This window comes from Mytilus edulis, chromosome 7, assembly GCF_963676685.1.
Source record: "Mytilus edulis chromosome 7, xbMytEdul2.2, whole genome shotgun sequence".
NCBI classification, from domain to species: Eukaryota; Metazoa; Mollusca; class Bivalvia; order Mytilida; family Mytilidae; genus Mytilus; species Mytilus edulis.
Window position 1 is genome coordinate 41452165 of NC_092350.1, and position 12658 is coordinate 41464822.

General features: G+C 30.9%; 1 protein-coding gene across 2 annotated transcripts in view; it reads right to left on the reverse strand.

Annotated features, from left to right (window-relative positions):
• The window catches only part of LOC139481472 (potassium voltage-gated channel protein Shaw-like), a 28048-nt gene extending 16348 nt beyond the window's left edge, over positions 1–11700 (reverse strand). The window contains exons 1-2 of one of the 2 annotated variants that reach the window (XM_071264834.1): positions 10715–11700; positions 1533–2460 (exon numbers count right to left, since the gene is read on the reverse strand). In XM_071264834.1, coding sequence (XP_071120935.1) covers positions 1533–2460; positions 10715–11308 — 1522 coding nt within the window. In that variant the 5' untranslated portion in view covers positions 11309–11700. The remainder of the gene's footprint in view (positions 1–1532; positions 2461–10714) is intronic. The other variant, XM_071264835.1, reaches the window with a different exon arrangement.
• Positions 11701–12658: the final 958 nt, after the last annotated feature.

The window sequence follows — 12658 nt, forward strand, 5'->3', positions numbered from 1 at the left end:
CTATATAATTCATATATTTGCATATCAGTTTTTAAAAATGAGTCAAAAGTTTTAATCGTTGAAATCTTATCAAACAGAACGTCTACAAACACATCATTAATGTCTGAATCTACTATAGTATATGATTATTTATCTAAGTGGAGAGGATGGAGACTAATATTTAAAAATTCAGTGGTTTTACGACATACAAATGAAAAGACCTATTATATTTAAGGGTGGTATCCGTTGGGATATTATCCCTAGAAATCTAAGGGGAAATACACATACAATTGAAAATATTGTGTAAAGATGATGTGACGCACTATAAGATCTAATCGGTCGAATAAAATAACAAAACAAAATTTGTAATGGAAAAAATACCCACAATTTTAATACGATGACAAGAACGTGCAAGGTGTTCCCTTTACATCATATAGAAATAAGAAGATGTGGTATGGTTGCCAATGAGACTTGTAACTCTCCACCAGAGACCAAATGACATAGAAGTTTTAAAACAACTATAGGTCACCGTACTGCCTTCAACAATGAGCGAAACCCATATCTTTGTAAACATAGATGCAAATAAGATTTTAAATTGCACCAAAAAAAATTGTATTTTGAATTAATAATTTAAGTAAACCTTTTATTCAACTATTCATGTGAACCAATTTAGTTATAAAAAATGCCAAAATCAATACAATTTCATTGCATTTGATATATTATATTCACGAAAAGATGTTTAAGAGCATCAGAAAGGTGAAGAATTTATTTATCTTAAGTAAACATTACATAATCTCGCCTTTTCACATTTATTTTTCTTATTCATTTTTAAAATAATATTTATTTAAACGTACAGAATATATTTGTCTAGATTTCTAGCGCATGACATAAATCATTTATAACCAAGTACTTATTTCCATCGTAAGGTGGGGTGATACACTGTCAATCCTTATTACAAAAAGACAAATGTTAGTTTCTCTTTTGGTATAAGAAAAAATAAACGCAACTGTCTTACAAGTCAAAAAACAATATTTGTATATCGTATACATTGTTTTGTTCTGGTTAATTTGTCATCTTAATTTACTCATATCTTGATCGCCGCAAGTTCAAATGCAGCGCATATTTCACGTAATGACCCCCAAAAAAAACACACTTGTTAGGTGTTCCGCACCTAAAATATTCTGGATGTGTGAAAAAGTGCAAAGACTAAATCAGGGATAAGTGGAAGTTAAAAATATAAAATCACTTATGGATTGGTGAAAAAATGCTGGACTTAATCAAGGATTATTGCATGAAAAACATTGTAAAAGGCTAAATCAATGATTGATGAAAAAGAGTATGGTTCGGTTAGACTCAATTTTGGTTACTAAATTTCCTTTTTTCCTTTTTTTTTGTAAATTATCAGCATAACGTACAGAGCTGAGGAGAACACAAATTGGCCCAGTCACATAGATCCCTGTATATGATATGCTTCGTTCGAACCTTCACTACTTTGTAGCACAATGATATATCAAACATTTTGCTTTTCTATTATGACTTTTTTAGATACTTACTGTTATTATCGCTACCTAAAGCACTGTCCCCACTGGTTTTTCTTTCGAAATCTTTCCCACAACTGTTTCCGGTTGCTGGTTTAGTTTCATCTTCTTCCGCAATAGATTGGTTAGATATTGTTTCCTTAAGCATATGTTCTGCACCAACTAAAATCTTTTTCGTTTTCTTTGGAAGTTTCATCTTTGCTTGAGCATGAGAGTAATATAATGTGAAATTATTTACTATTATAGGAACCGGAAGTGTTAACATCAGCAGTCCGCAAACAGCACATATAGTACCAACTAAGTATCCAAATCCAGTCCGTGGCGCCATGTCACCGTACCCAAGTGTTGTCATAGTAACAACAGCCCACCAGAATCCCATTGGAATGTTTTGAAAATCATTCACAGAATTTTCATCAATCTGTTCGGCAAAGAATATCACAACGGCAAATATCAGAATGCCGATTATAAGAACAAGAAAAAGTAGAAGTAATTCTTTAGCACTGGCACGAATTGTATGACCTATAATTTTAAGTCCACTGAAATGTCTAGTCAATCTTAGAATTCGAAAAATTCTTATAAGGCGCAATGCACTTACACAAAGAAAGACCACAGTACCTTCCATACTTAAAATTTCCAAGACTCTTGCAGCATAAAATGGAATTATTGATACAATATCCAACCAATTAAGAGGTTCTTTTGCAAATGTTTTAAATGTAGGACATGCTAAAAGTCGTGCAAATATTTCTAAAGTAAAAAATGCATTACAACCATATTCTATAATATCTATAAATAGTAACGGACGGGTGAGCCTCTGTGTTTCGGAAACCTTGAGTCCTGATAGTGATATATTAGGGTTGACCTTATACCGGAACTGTATATGAGTCTCCAAACAAAATACTGCTATTGATGTGATGATAAAAGCTATGGAAATAATGGCATAAATCTGAAAATAGAAACAGAAAAATACACATTAGTTTTTAATTGAGAATATTTACTTTAAGTTGATTCTTATGTTGGAAATTTATTATGAAAACGAAAAGAATGTCAATGGTTACAGATTTACGCTTTACACTCTGTAAATAGAATTAGATGTGACTTCGTGTTGTTATCATGCTGTGAGGTATACGTATATATATATACATGTATACATATTTGCAGTTCATGGTCGTATTATAGAGCACACCCTCTATAACAACATTGCAGCAGCATATTGCAACAATTAGACATTTGATTCTAAGGGAGAAAAAAAAATAATACAGATACAGACACTACATGGCATATATACTGCAGCTTTCTAACATTTATATAACCTGATGTTGTGTCTGAATGTGTTATGTAATATAAAAATAAGAAGATGTGGTATGATTGGTAATGAGACAACTCTCCACAAGAGCACGAATGACACAGAGAACTATTGGTCACCGTACGACCTCCAACAATGAGCATAGCCATCACTTTTAAACCAAAATCACCTCATGAATATGTGGGAATATTTGTCATTGGACGTTAATCACCACAATAAATCATTCAAATTTCATGTTTTTAACAGAAACGAAGAAAAATCACAGTAGAACATTGTGCTACTATTATTTTTGATAGCGCAACTATAGGGGCGTATAAGCAATAAAGAAAAGAAAAAAATCATTTACTCAACATTAAAAAATATATTGACTAAACGGATTAGAAAAACAATTATACAAAGAATTAATAGCAGCTCTATTGCACAATTGTAGCTCAAATCATAGATACATGGAACTATTGTTCTGAGGCATTCTAGTACAGAAATCAAATCATAGATACATAGAGTTATTGTTCTGAGGCTTTCTAGTACAGTACAAATGAACAGCAATAACTTATTTATGCGATTGCCAAAAATTATAAGAAGTTTTTAGAAAGATTATCGAAAGTACTCATCGGTGTTCTTCAAATTTATCAAACTACAAGTTTTTGCATTGAATAATCTGTAATGCTTTTGAATTTGATTATTTGTGCCAAATTATCTACCACTAGAGAGATAAATCTTCAATGGAAATGAAACACATTAAATGTTGCATTATACAGCTAGTTTACAGTTCTCACTTAATAAATCATAACTTCAACCGTACATTGATGTTAACATACATCAAAAGTCAATCTGTACTTTTATCCTACATGTGTTTGTTTTAGTGAAATTTAATAGGGATGACTCCATTTCTGCATTTACGGGATTCAAGTGCACACCTGTATGTGTCTATTCAACTCTTCTTATTTTCTATTCTTTATGTGAGTCGGGAGCGTGAAAAAATAAGCAAAATTCCTCTTAAATACAATAAACAAATTGAAAATAGCTAAACGATAGGTCAAAAGATGTTCTTTAAATCATACGGCTTTTGTACAAATGCTCAATACAAATGTTACATTTGGAAACAATCAAACAACAGATTGTTCAATGACGCATTCTACTTGTAAATATAAACTATAATGGAAGAGGAGATGCCACCTTTCAAGGTGTTCCAAAATAACAACATAATGAAACATTAAGTATTTATTTTCGATTGTACAAAGGAAAGTAACAATAAAAATATTGAACTCCATGAAAAATACAAAAAATAACCCCCAAAAGCCGCTCCACTTTATCAACCATAACTCCAGAAAACATCTGTCAAATTCCTGACTTGGTACAAGTTATTTCCGAACGAAATGGCGGATTAAAGCTTACATTAGTATCACAATTACATCCAATTGTGTGAGCCTGCCAAATGTATACAATTCTAATTCGTTCTTTAGCTTGAAAAAATTGCTTGTTTTAAAAAGCGCAAAGCACATATGACCAATCCAAAGATCTGAACCGATAGAATAAGACGATTTTTAGATTATAAAACAATGTATCAATGATTGCCGTTTGAATTTTCACTAGATTTGCAAAAATACTGTTTATAAAGAGGAAAATAAATATGAGTAAAAATATTAGTTATCATCACCTTTTTTTTCATGACAATTTTATTGTTAGGAAAGTGCTGGCATGGAAACACGCATGTACGTGTTTATGTTGTTAATTATGTGGTTATTTTAACATGCAGAGTCGATTGATTCAGCTAGAACCTTATTAGAAAAATAAATTGCTAGCTATGTCATGTCGTCTTGTAGTCAAAAGATTAAGAGTGCAGGCATTTGAATTGTCGATGATCAAGAAATTTAACTTATAAAAAATTGTTGAAGTTAAAAAAAAAAGTGCCTTTATTACAGAACCAAGTGATAATAAAATTATCCAAACTATTTTTGAAAAGTTGATAAAATGGTCAAGCAATGAAAATTCGTTATAAAAACCAACACAAATATCTCAGTTTGGTATTCGGAAACTAATGTCATAAAAGCTAAGAAAATGCACGTTTGTTAGATGCATCTCCTGTAATTGATGTACTGCACAATTTGGTGGTTGCAAAGCAAAGATCTTCAAATTTGTTTTGATGGCCATAAATGGTAAAAAAAAATAAAACTGACGAAAACTAACATTTATTGTTTAGGTACATAACATTTAAAACCATTTATAATTATTACTTTTATTGATATTTCTTAATAATTCTACCCCCAAGAAATGTCTTAAAGTTTACTCGCTGAACTTCATTCTGTTGAATATCATTAACAATGACTTTTAACACACATCTCCATGTATTACATGGTATTATTTAAAACAGACCGAGAGAAGCATTTCATATGTCTGTTTGTTGGTGTGAAGGTTCTTCATTTCAAATTTACTTTTTCAAATATTTATGATACAGGCACGCAGATGTATACATATATACATGAAGTAATTAAGATCTGCATGCATGCAAAACTATATACTTCGTTTTCCAGAAACATTCACCACTCAACTTTAAGATATTTTAAACACGAAATGAAAAACAAATACGGACATGGAAGTAAACTTCAGGCATGACATACAGAGTTCGTAAACAAGAGGAAATAGTGTGCAAACTAGACATACCTTGATAACAGTAATTACTGATTTACATATAAAACATTAAGTGTTATTGACTAAGACATATACATGGTCTTGTAAGTAATTATGTACATCTTCATTGCTGCTTTAAATCGTAGAAATATTATAACAGCCTGCTTTTGATTAACCAATTAACCTTGTTTTTTTCGTCGCAACTTCTAAAGCAAATATTGCATACCCAATCTTTATAAACTTTCTATCGTCTGCATGGTATTTCTTCGAACTATAAAGATGTCGTCTGCAACCTGCTTTACGATTGCAAAGTTAATCGAAACAAAAAAGGTGAGATAAACGTCAGTCAGACAGCAACTCAACAACACAAAACATCAAAACGACGTCTAAGTTACTGTACAACATACAAATTTTAAACGATTTAGATTACAATTTTACTTTCTTTTCCTTCATTGATCTGCCCACTGATACATTGGAAGGATTATACTTCACTTTTCTTCTCCATGCTGATTTTAATATATATATTAAAGTCTACGTCATTTGACGCTTGTTTCAAAAGAAGTCTTTAAGATTTACAATGTAGTGCAAACACATTTTATTAAAAAAATCATCATGCATGACTAACAAAATATATAAATACGAAGTATACAGGTAATTCAAATATGACCCATTTGCCTATGTTTACAAATTTTACAAAACTATATGTGCATGCTAATAGGCAGATGAGTATATATGTATAAAAAATATATATTTGTAGTGAATATAATAATAAGATAGATATACTAAAAAGAACTGTGATACCATTACTAAAGCTGTAAATTCTTCTTGACAACATTTACACACGTTTCGTCAAAAAAGTTTATCGAAGGGTTATAGATATTCCTATATGCACCAAGTGCGCCCCTTTAAAAAATCTGTTCCTGTATACATATGGTATACATGTATTGCCATGAATAATCTTTTATGACCAAATTAAGTAAATATCTGTCTTGAAACATTGATTGATAACGTAACTGAGTATGTATTGCTTTATTTTTTGTCTACACATCATGTAGATAGTGATATGTTCTTATATTTTGGCATTGCATAAGATTATGCTTTTCTCAGACTGCTAGCATAATCCTTTCACTAAATCCGTTGTATATGTATTATATTTTATCTTAGTCTTAAAGAACAAGATTTATTTATATAGTTATTATTGCCTCTCAACCAGCTTTTTTTTTAAAAGATAAGTCTATTTTATATCGTAGATGTAGATTATGAATAATGATATTTAAGATATTCGGTTAATGATATTCTCCCATTTTATGTGATGCTAGAAAGGATCGTGATAATATATTTTTCCGAAATATCTGAATTCCTGAGAGACATAATAAATATCTCAAGAAGATTCAAATCATATAAAATTGATTGAAATCATTTTTAAATACACATTTAATATAGAGTCTGAATATAAAAAGAACAATTAAGGACAATTCCACATTCTTTCTTATAAACCAAACTCCACTATACTTTTTTTCAAATTAGCTGTTCCATGTGTGGTTGGTTTTTTTATTTGATATTTATCTTTTTTCAAAACGAGGTTCTCGTCTTATTTGTAGGATTAGAAGATAACAATACGAACGTTTCTATCAAAAGTTTTAGGATTCAAGTTTATGTTCTTCAGAGGTGATAATTTTGGTTTGGTTGAAATCCAAAATGACATGACCTATAAAATTATCCAGAATTTCAACTATCATAGTGAAGTTGAGATTAATGTTTTGGTTATGGTTGAAAAAAATGGCTCAAACCTTACTATGCTTTAATGTATGTACGACATTATTCACATTATATCCTCCTCAGCTTAATATATTTTCCTGATGTTTCCGAATAAAACTTAAGAAAAGATTGCGAAACTGGAACAAGCCATATATATCTGTGTAGTGTTAAATCTAGCGTGTAAATGTGCCTTTTTTTCTTCAGTTTTTGACCTATTCTTTAATAGCATCTGCGTTATGAGCCACAAGATGTATGCTCTAATGTATATTAACATTTAATTTTCATTTTTATTCTAATTTTATAATTTTCCTAATGTTTGTTGCAGGCCAATTAATTGCTTTTTGTAGACTAAAGTGTGCTTTATTTCCCTAATTATAGCATACCCTATTATCGGCTATTGATTCTGAAAAAGCAATACGTTACACAGAATAAAATTTTCTGTACGCTATTGGAAAATCCATTTTATTCCGATGGCAATCGGAACGGCAGACAACAATCTGTTGTATACGATGGCAAAAACAATTGTTTTGAATGGCAATCGATACCACAGAACCTATCGTATCTGTCATAGTTGTTGGTAGCAGGTAAAAGGGTATGTATATAAAGCGATCAAAAGAAAAACAAATGTCACAACGCAATGTTTTTAAAATAATTTAGTCACAACGCAATGTTTTTAAAATAAATCATGGCATTTAACTGCTGCAATTAAAACTAAACAATAAAATTCTATTACACTAATAAATAATGTTGCTAGTGGAATTAAAACTAAATAACGCAAAGATGTTTTTTTTAAATAAATAAACATAAAGGGAAATAAAAAATTAGAAAGCAGACATGATTAAAATCAAGAGTTCTCCAATATCAAGTACAGACATGCATAAGATATTAAGTGCACACAAGACCACTCAAAAATTGTATAAATATTAAGTGCAAAAAGGTCAATTCCGAGGTACAAATTAAAAAAAATTAGTGAATGTTCAAAACAGCTTACATTGACAGCCTTCTGTCTGAGTCATTTATACATCATTTTATCTGCTTGTTTTTGTTGTTTTCAAAGACATAGAGAACTGTTATTAATGTGTATAAATTCTTACATTATATCTATCTTTCATTATCGAGGATTTGGGTGCTAATACGTCATTTCAAATGGTTTCAGAAGTGTGATTGGTTTTTTTCTATCATTCAAAATGTAAGCAATTGCAACATAGACATAAATCACGTACTGACATTATTATGTAATTTTCATATTACAGACATTGATGTGAGAATTTACAAGTATGAATAAGATATCATCAACAAGTTACTGAGGGTCTCCCTTTTTATAGTCTTTAATTCTTTAGGTCATTTTTCTCTGTTCTTTAGTTTTTGTCATAACTCTCTTTTTTTTTTGCACCCCATTTGATATTATCTATTCTGAAAAATTTTGGCCAATTTTGTTTTTCATTTTATCTATTTTTAACCATTATTCTCAGTTCTGTTAATACTATCCAAACACTGACCTTCGAGCCACAATCCAACGACAAAAACTTAACGATCTCAAGATCAACATAGGTTTTACACAAATTTAAACAAGCTCTAAATAGTCTTTTATTTGTTTCTTTTTTCTTTTTTAGAGTTTAAGCTTTTATCTGTTGTCTTTTCTGTTGTGTAATGATGTAAACATGAGTTTCTGAGGAAATGGTATATAGGTCAATCAGACAAAACTTTCAAGTAGAACAATCAAAAACACTAAACATCTGGAAATCAAAGTATGACATTTAGACATGATCAGCTGTTGATGGCATATATAGAGAGCTCTTTCTTCTGGCGACGGTATGTTTTCCTACTTTATATTAAGAATAGGAACTATTGGTACTTGACAATATACGGCAGCAACAAAAAGGTTCAATAAAACAAAAGAATAAAAGACAACCAGATTTTGTGTACTCTAGCATTTTATATTTTTTTCTTTAAAAAAACCGCATAAAAATAGCAGAATAAATTCAATCTCAGTAATCTTATTTACAAATTATCAGTACAATGGGCGGGGGGACATAGAGACCCTTAAATCCATTAACATATCACGTTTTAAATAAATCGGAAAGAGTTACAATCAGAAACGATATGTATTGAGACAATCTAAATTCAATTTTTTAAAGCCGAAACACAGATATTGAATACAGGTGGCATGGTAGTATTTCCTGGCCAATAGGGGATAATGATAGCCTTTTTAGAATTTTCACCCATTTCTAACACTGCGAAAAATTCTACATTCACAGTTAACTGAAGTACTTTCATTTTACTATTCAGAAATGAATTAAATGTGTATCATGACCGTTTACTTTTTTTGCTATTTTTAAAAAACCTAAGGCCACTAGTGCTTTTAGGTCTTTTATCGTGCAGTGAATACAATTTTTTTTTAAATTCCCAAAAATTCATTTTCATCTGTATGTAAAATTATTTCATATTTTTCTACACCTGATTCATCCCTCAGTTTGGGAAAGTATTTCAGTTGATGCTGTATTTTTTGTCCAATCACACTGTTCAGATACATTGACTTAGGTAGGGTACACAAAAGAGCAACCTAAATTCTGGAATGCAAATACCACCGTGCCACCTACAGGTTTTTCCGGATCTTGGTGGGAAATGTGTTTCTCAATAATCAATGTACTATGAATAACATTAACGGTACCAGTTTTACTGCACAAGATGCGCATTGCGAGAATTTATGTCTCTTCAGTGATGCTCAAGGCCAAAAATATTTGAAAATCAAAAACCTAATAGAAAACCTTAAAGAGCAGATAAAACCAAAACGTATCAAAAAGAAGAATTATGTGGACTGTCGTTTCGTCTTTTTCTATTAGTCAATTCTTTGTCTGTGTTTGACTTCCCGTTCTGATTACCACTTGTGTGTCCTCTACCTTTTTTAATTAGACATCGTGTACATTATTGTCTGCTGTTATTGACAATAAATATCCATCAATCAAAAAGTACAACTAATATCTGATGCTATAACTAAACAGATTTTTTGTAGAAATGATATATTTACAGAAATTATGAAATTGAAACATTTTCTAATGAATTTCTGAGTGCAGACATTAAGCTTTGTCGTCACTGACACTCAAATGACGTGAAGAAAGAAAATGTCTCAGTATATTCTTGATTTTGGAAGAGTTTCGTTCATCTATTTTAATTCTCTAAAAGATTATTTAGTGAGTACCTTAAAAAGACGTATGAAAATGTCGTTTTGTATCTAGTTACAAACTTAAAAACATATATTTTCTTACAAAAATAAATTACTAAAAACATTATGATGACAAAAAAAAAATCATGCATATCATAAATTTTATGAGATAATTTATTAAAAATAATATTAAAGTGAACAAAAGAAATTGTGGATGAAAAATATGCATTAGACAGTAACTGATCCATTCAATGATTTTGAGAATAAAATATTTTAAACCAATAATTAATCTCTTGAATAAATTTTCATGCGTTATAACGTGCACTTAAAAAATATAAAAATTACCTTTGAAGCTCTGTCAGCTCTTGGATTGTCAAGAAAATTCCAAAGCCGTGGTCTCAATTTATCCCAACAGGATTTCTCTTTTTCTATGAAATCATCCGAAATTCCAAATCGTGCCCTCATTTCCACTTCTTCTTCATCATCGCTGTCATTTTCATTGTCACTATTAGAAAATTCCCTCAAAGTTTCCTGTGCATCTCTGTGTGACCTATATGAATTCCAACAACATGGCTCTATTTGAGTTTCGTCAAGGCCCCAGTAAGCTAATTCCTCTTCAAATGCCGGCCCGCAGACGTCCATTGGCACGTGTAGTTTCCCTGTTCGGTAATAGTTTAAAATCATTTGAAACATACCCGGATGCCGATCAAAAAAGTATTCTCCTGTGGTTGGGTCAAAATCAGGATTGAGACTTCTGTTTTCAGATAACCATGACAGTCTTGTATCAGGAATAGCTTTTAACGTTGTTTTGTAAGTTTCAAACTTCCTACCACCTACGTTTATACATATTCGATTTTCATTTCTCCTCCCAACGGACGAAAGTTTTGGTACTATAGAAGTTTTCGGCGCAAAAATTGACTTTCTAAAATGTGTATCCATCCCATACAACTCAAAGAATGGCAAATTATATCCTTTACATGATTGTTAATATAGTTCTGATAAGTTGTTTAGGCATACTTCTATAGCGTATTACTTTCACTGTTCGAAACCGATGTTAAGTGTGCTCTTAAAGAACAAGAAAATGTTTTAATTAAAATTGGCACATAACAAAACAACAAAAACAAAAGAATCCCAAAACACTTGAACATTGGACATAATTATAAACATTGATTCCATGCCAAAAACAATAAGATGTTTATGGTTTGTCGTTACTGCTTGTGTCTTGGTTAATCTGTAGATGATGTAAAATTTTGTTAATTGCTTAGCTCTCAGCCAATAGTAATGCTCGTTACTTCTGTGGTAAACCTTTGGAACAGACAAAATTCACCTGCCTGGAATATGAACAGGTGGAATGGATTAATGCTAGCAAATTGATATCGGAATAAATGTTTGGATAAACATATCTGTCAAAATTATCTAAAAAGATGGACATATTATATGTGTGAATGGGTTTGTTAAAACTCTTCAGTACAAACTGACGTACAATTAACAATTAAGTGACTGTGATCGTTATATTTTGTTTAAACAGAAGTCATCTGATTTAAAATCAAAGAAAGAATCAATTGTCAACCGGACATTGTGTAACGAGTAAACTATGTCAAATCTGGAGTCAACAAACGGATTTTACATATTAGATACACCGAGTTTTTAATCTATCAGCTGTGATTCTAATACAAGTTGATTTCTAAGGTTGATTTCTCACAGAATATTTGTAAACCCGTTTTTTGCGACTGTCCCAATTTACAAAAAAAAAACATCTGGCCTTTGTTAGTCATGTTTTTTTGTTTTGTTTTGTTTTTGTTTTGTTTTATTTTGGTTTATTTATATGCTTCGGAGTTTAGTGTGACGTCCATTCTCGCTGAACTATAGAATACTTTTTAAGGGACCAACTGAAGCCCGCCTCTGAAGGAGTGTTCTCATTGTGTTGAAGACCCTTTGATGGTCATCGGCTGCGTTCTGCTGTTTGGTTTGGTTGATGTCTTTGACACATGTTCCGTTCCAATTCTCAATTCTATAATTTGAAAAATTTACCATACTGAAAAAAGGTATTTGCCACGCAATGACCAGTTACTGTACATTGATTAACTACAGTACTACACAAAATCAAAATTCATATTTATATCTGAGACCAATGTATATTGACATTCATGTTTGTATTTAATGACCAATTTCAAGCTGGTTTTTTATATTGATATTTATTTTCAGACATGTTGACCTATAGAGGAAGTCGAATATATTGCCAAGCAAGAAACATTTTATTGTCTACTGCTGTTTAATGAGTTAATTTTC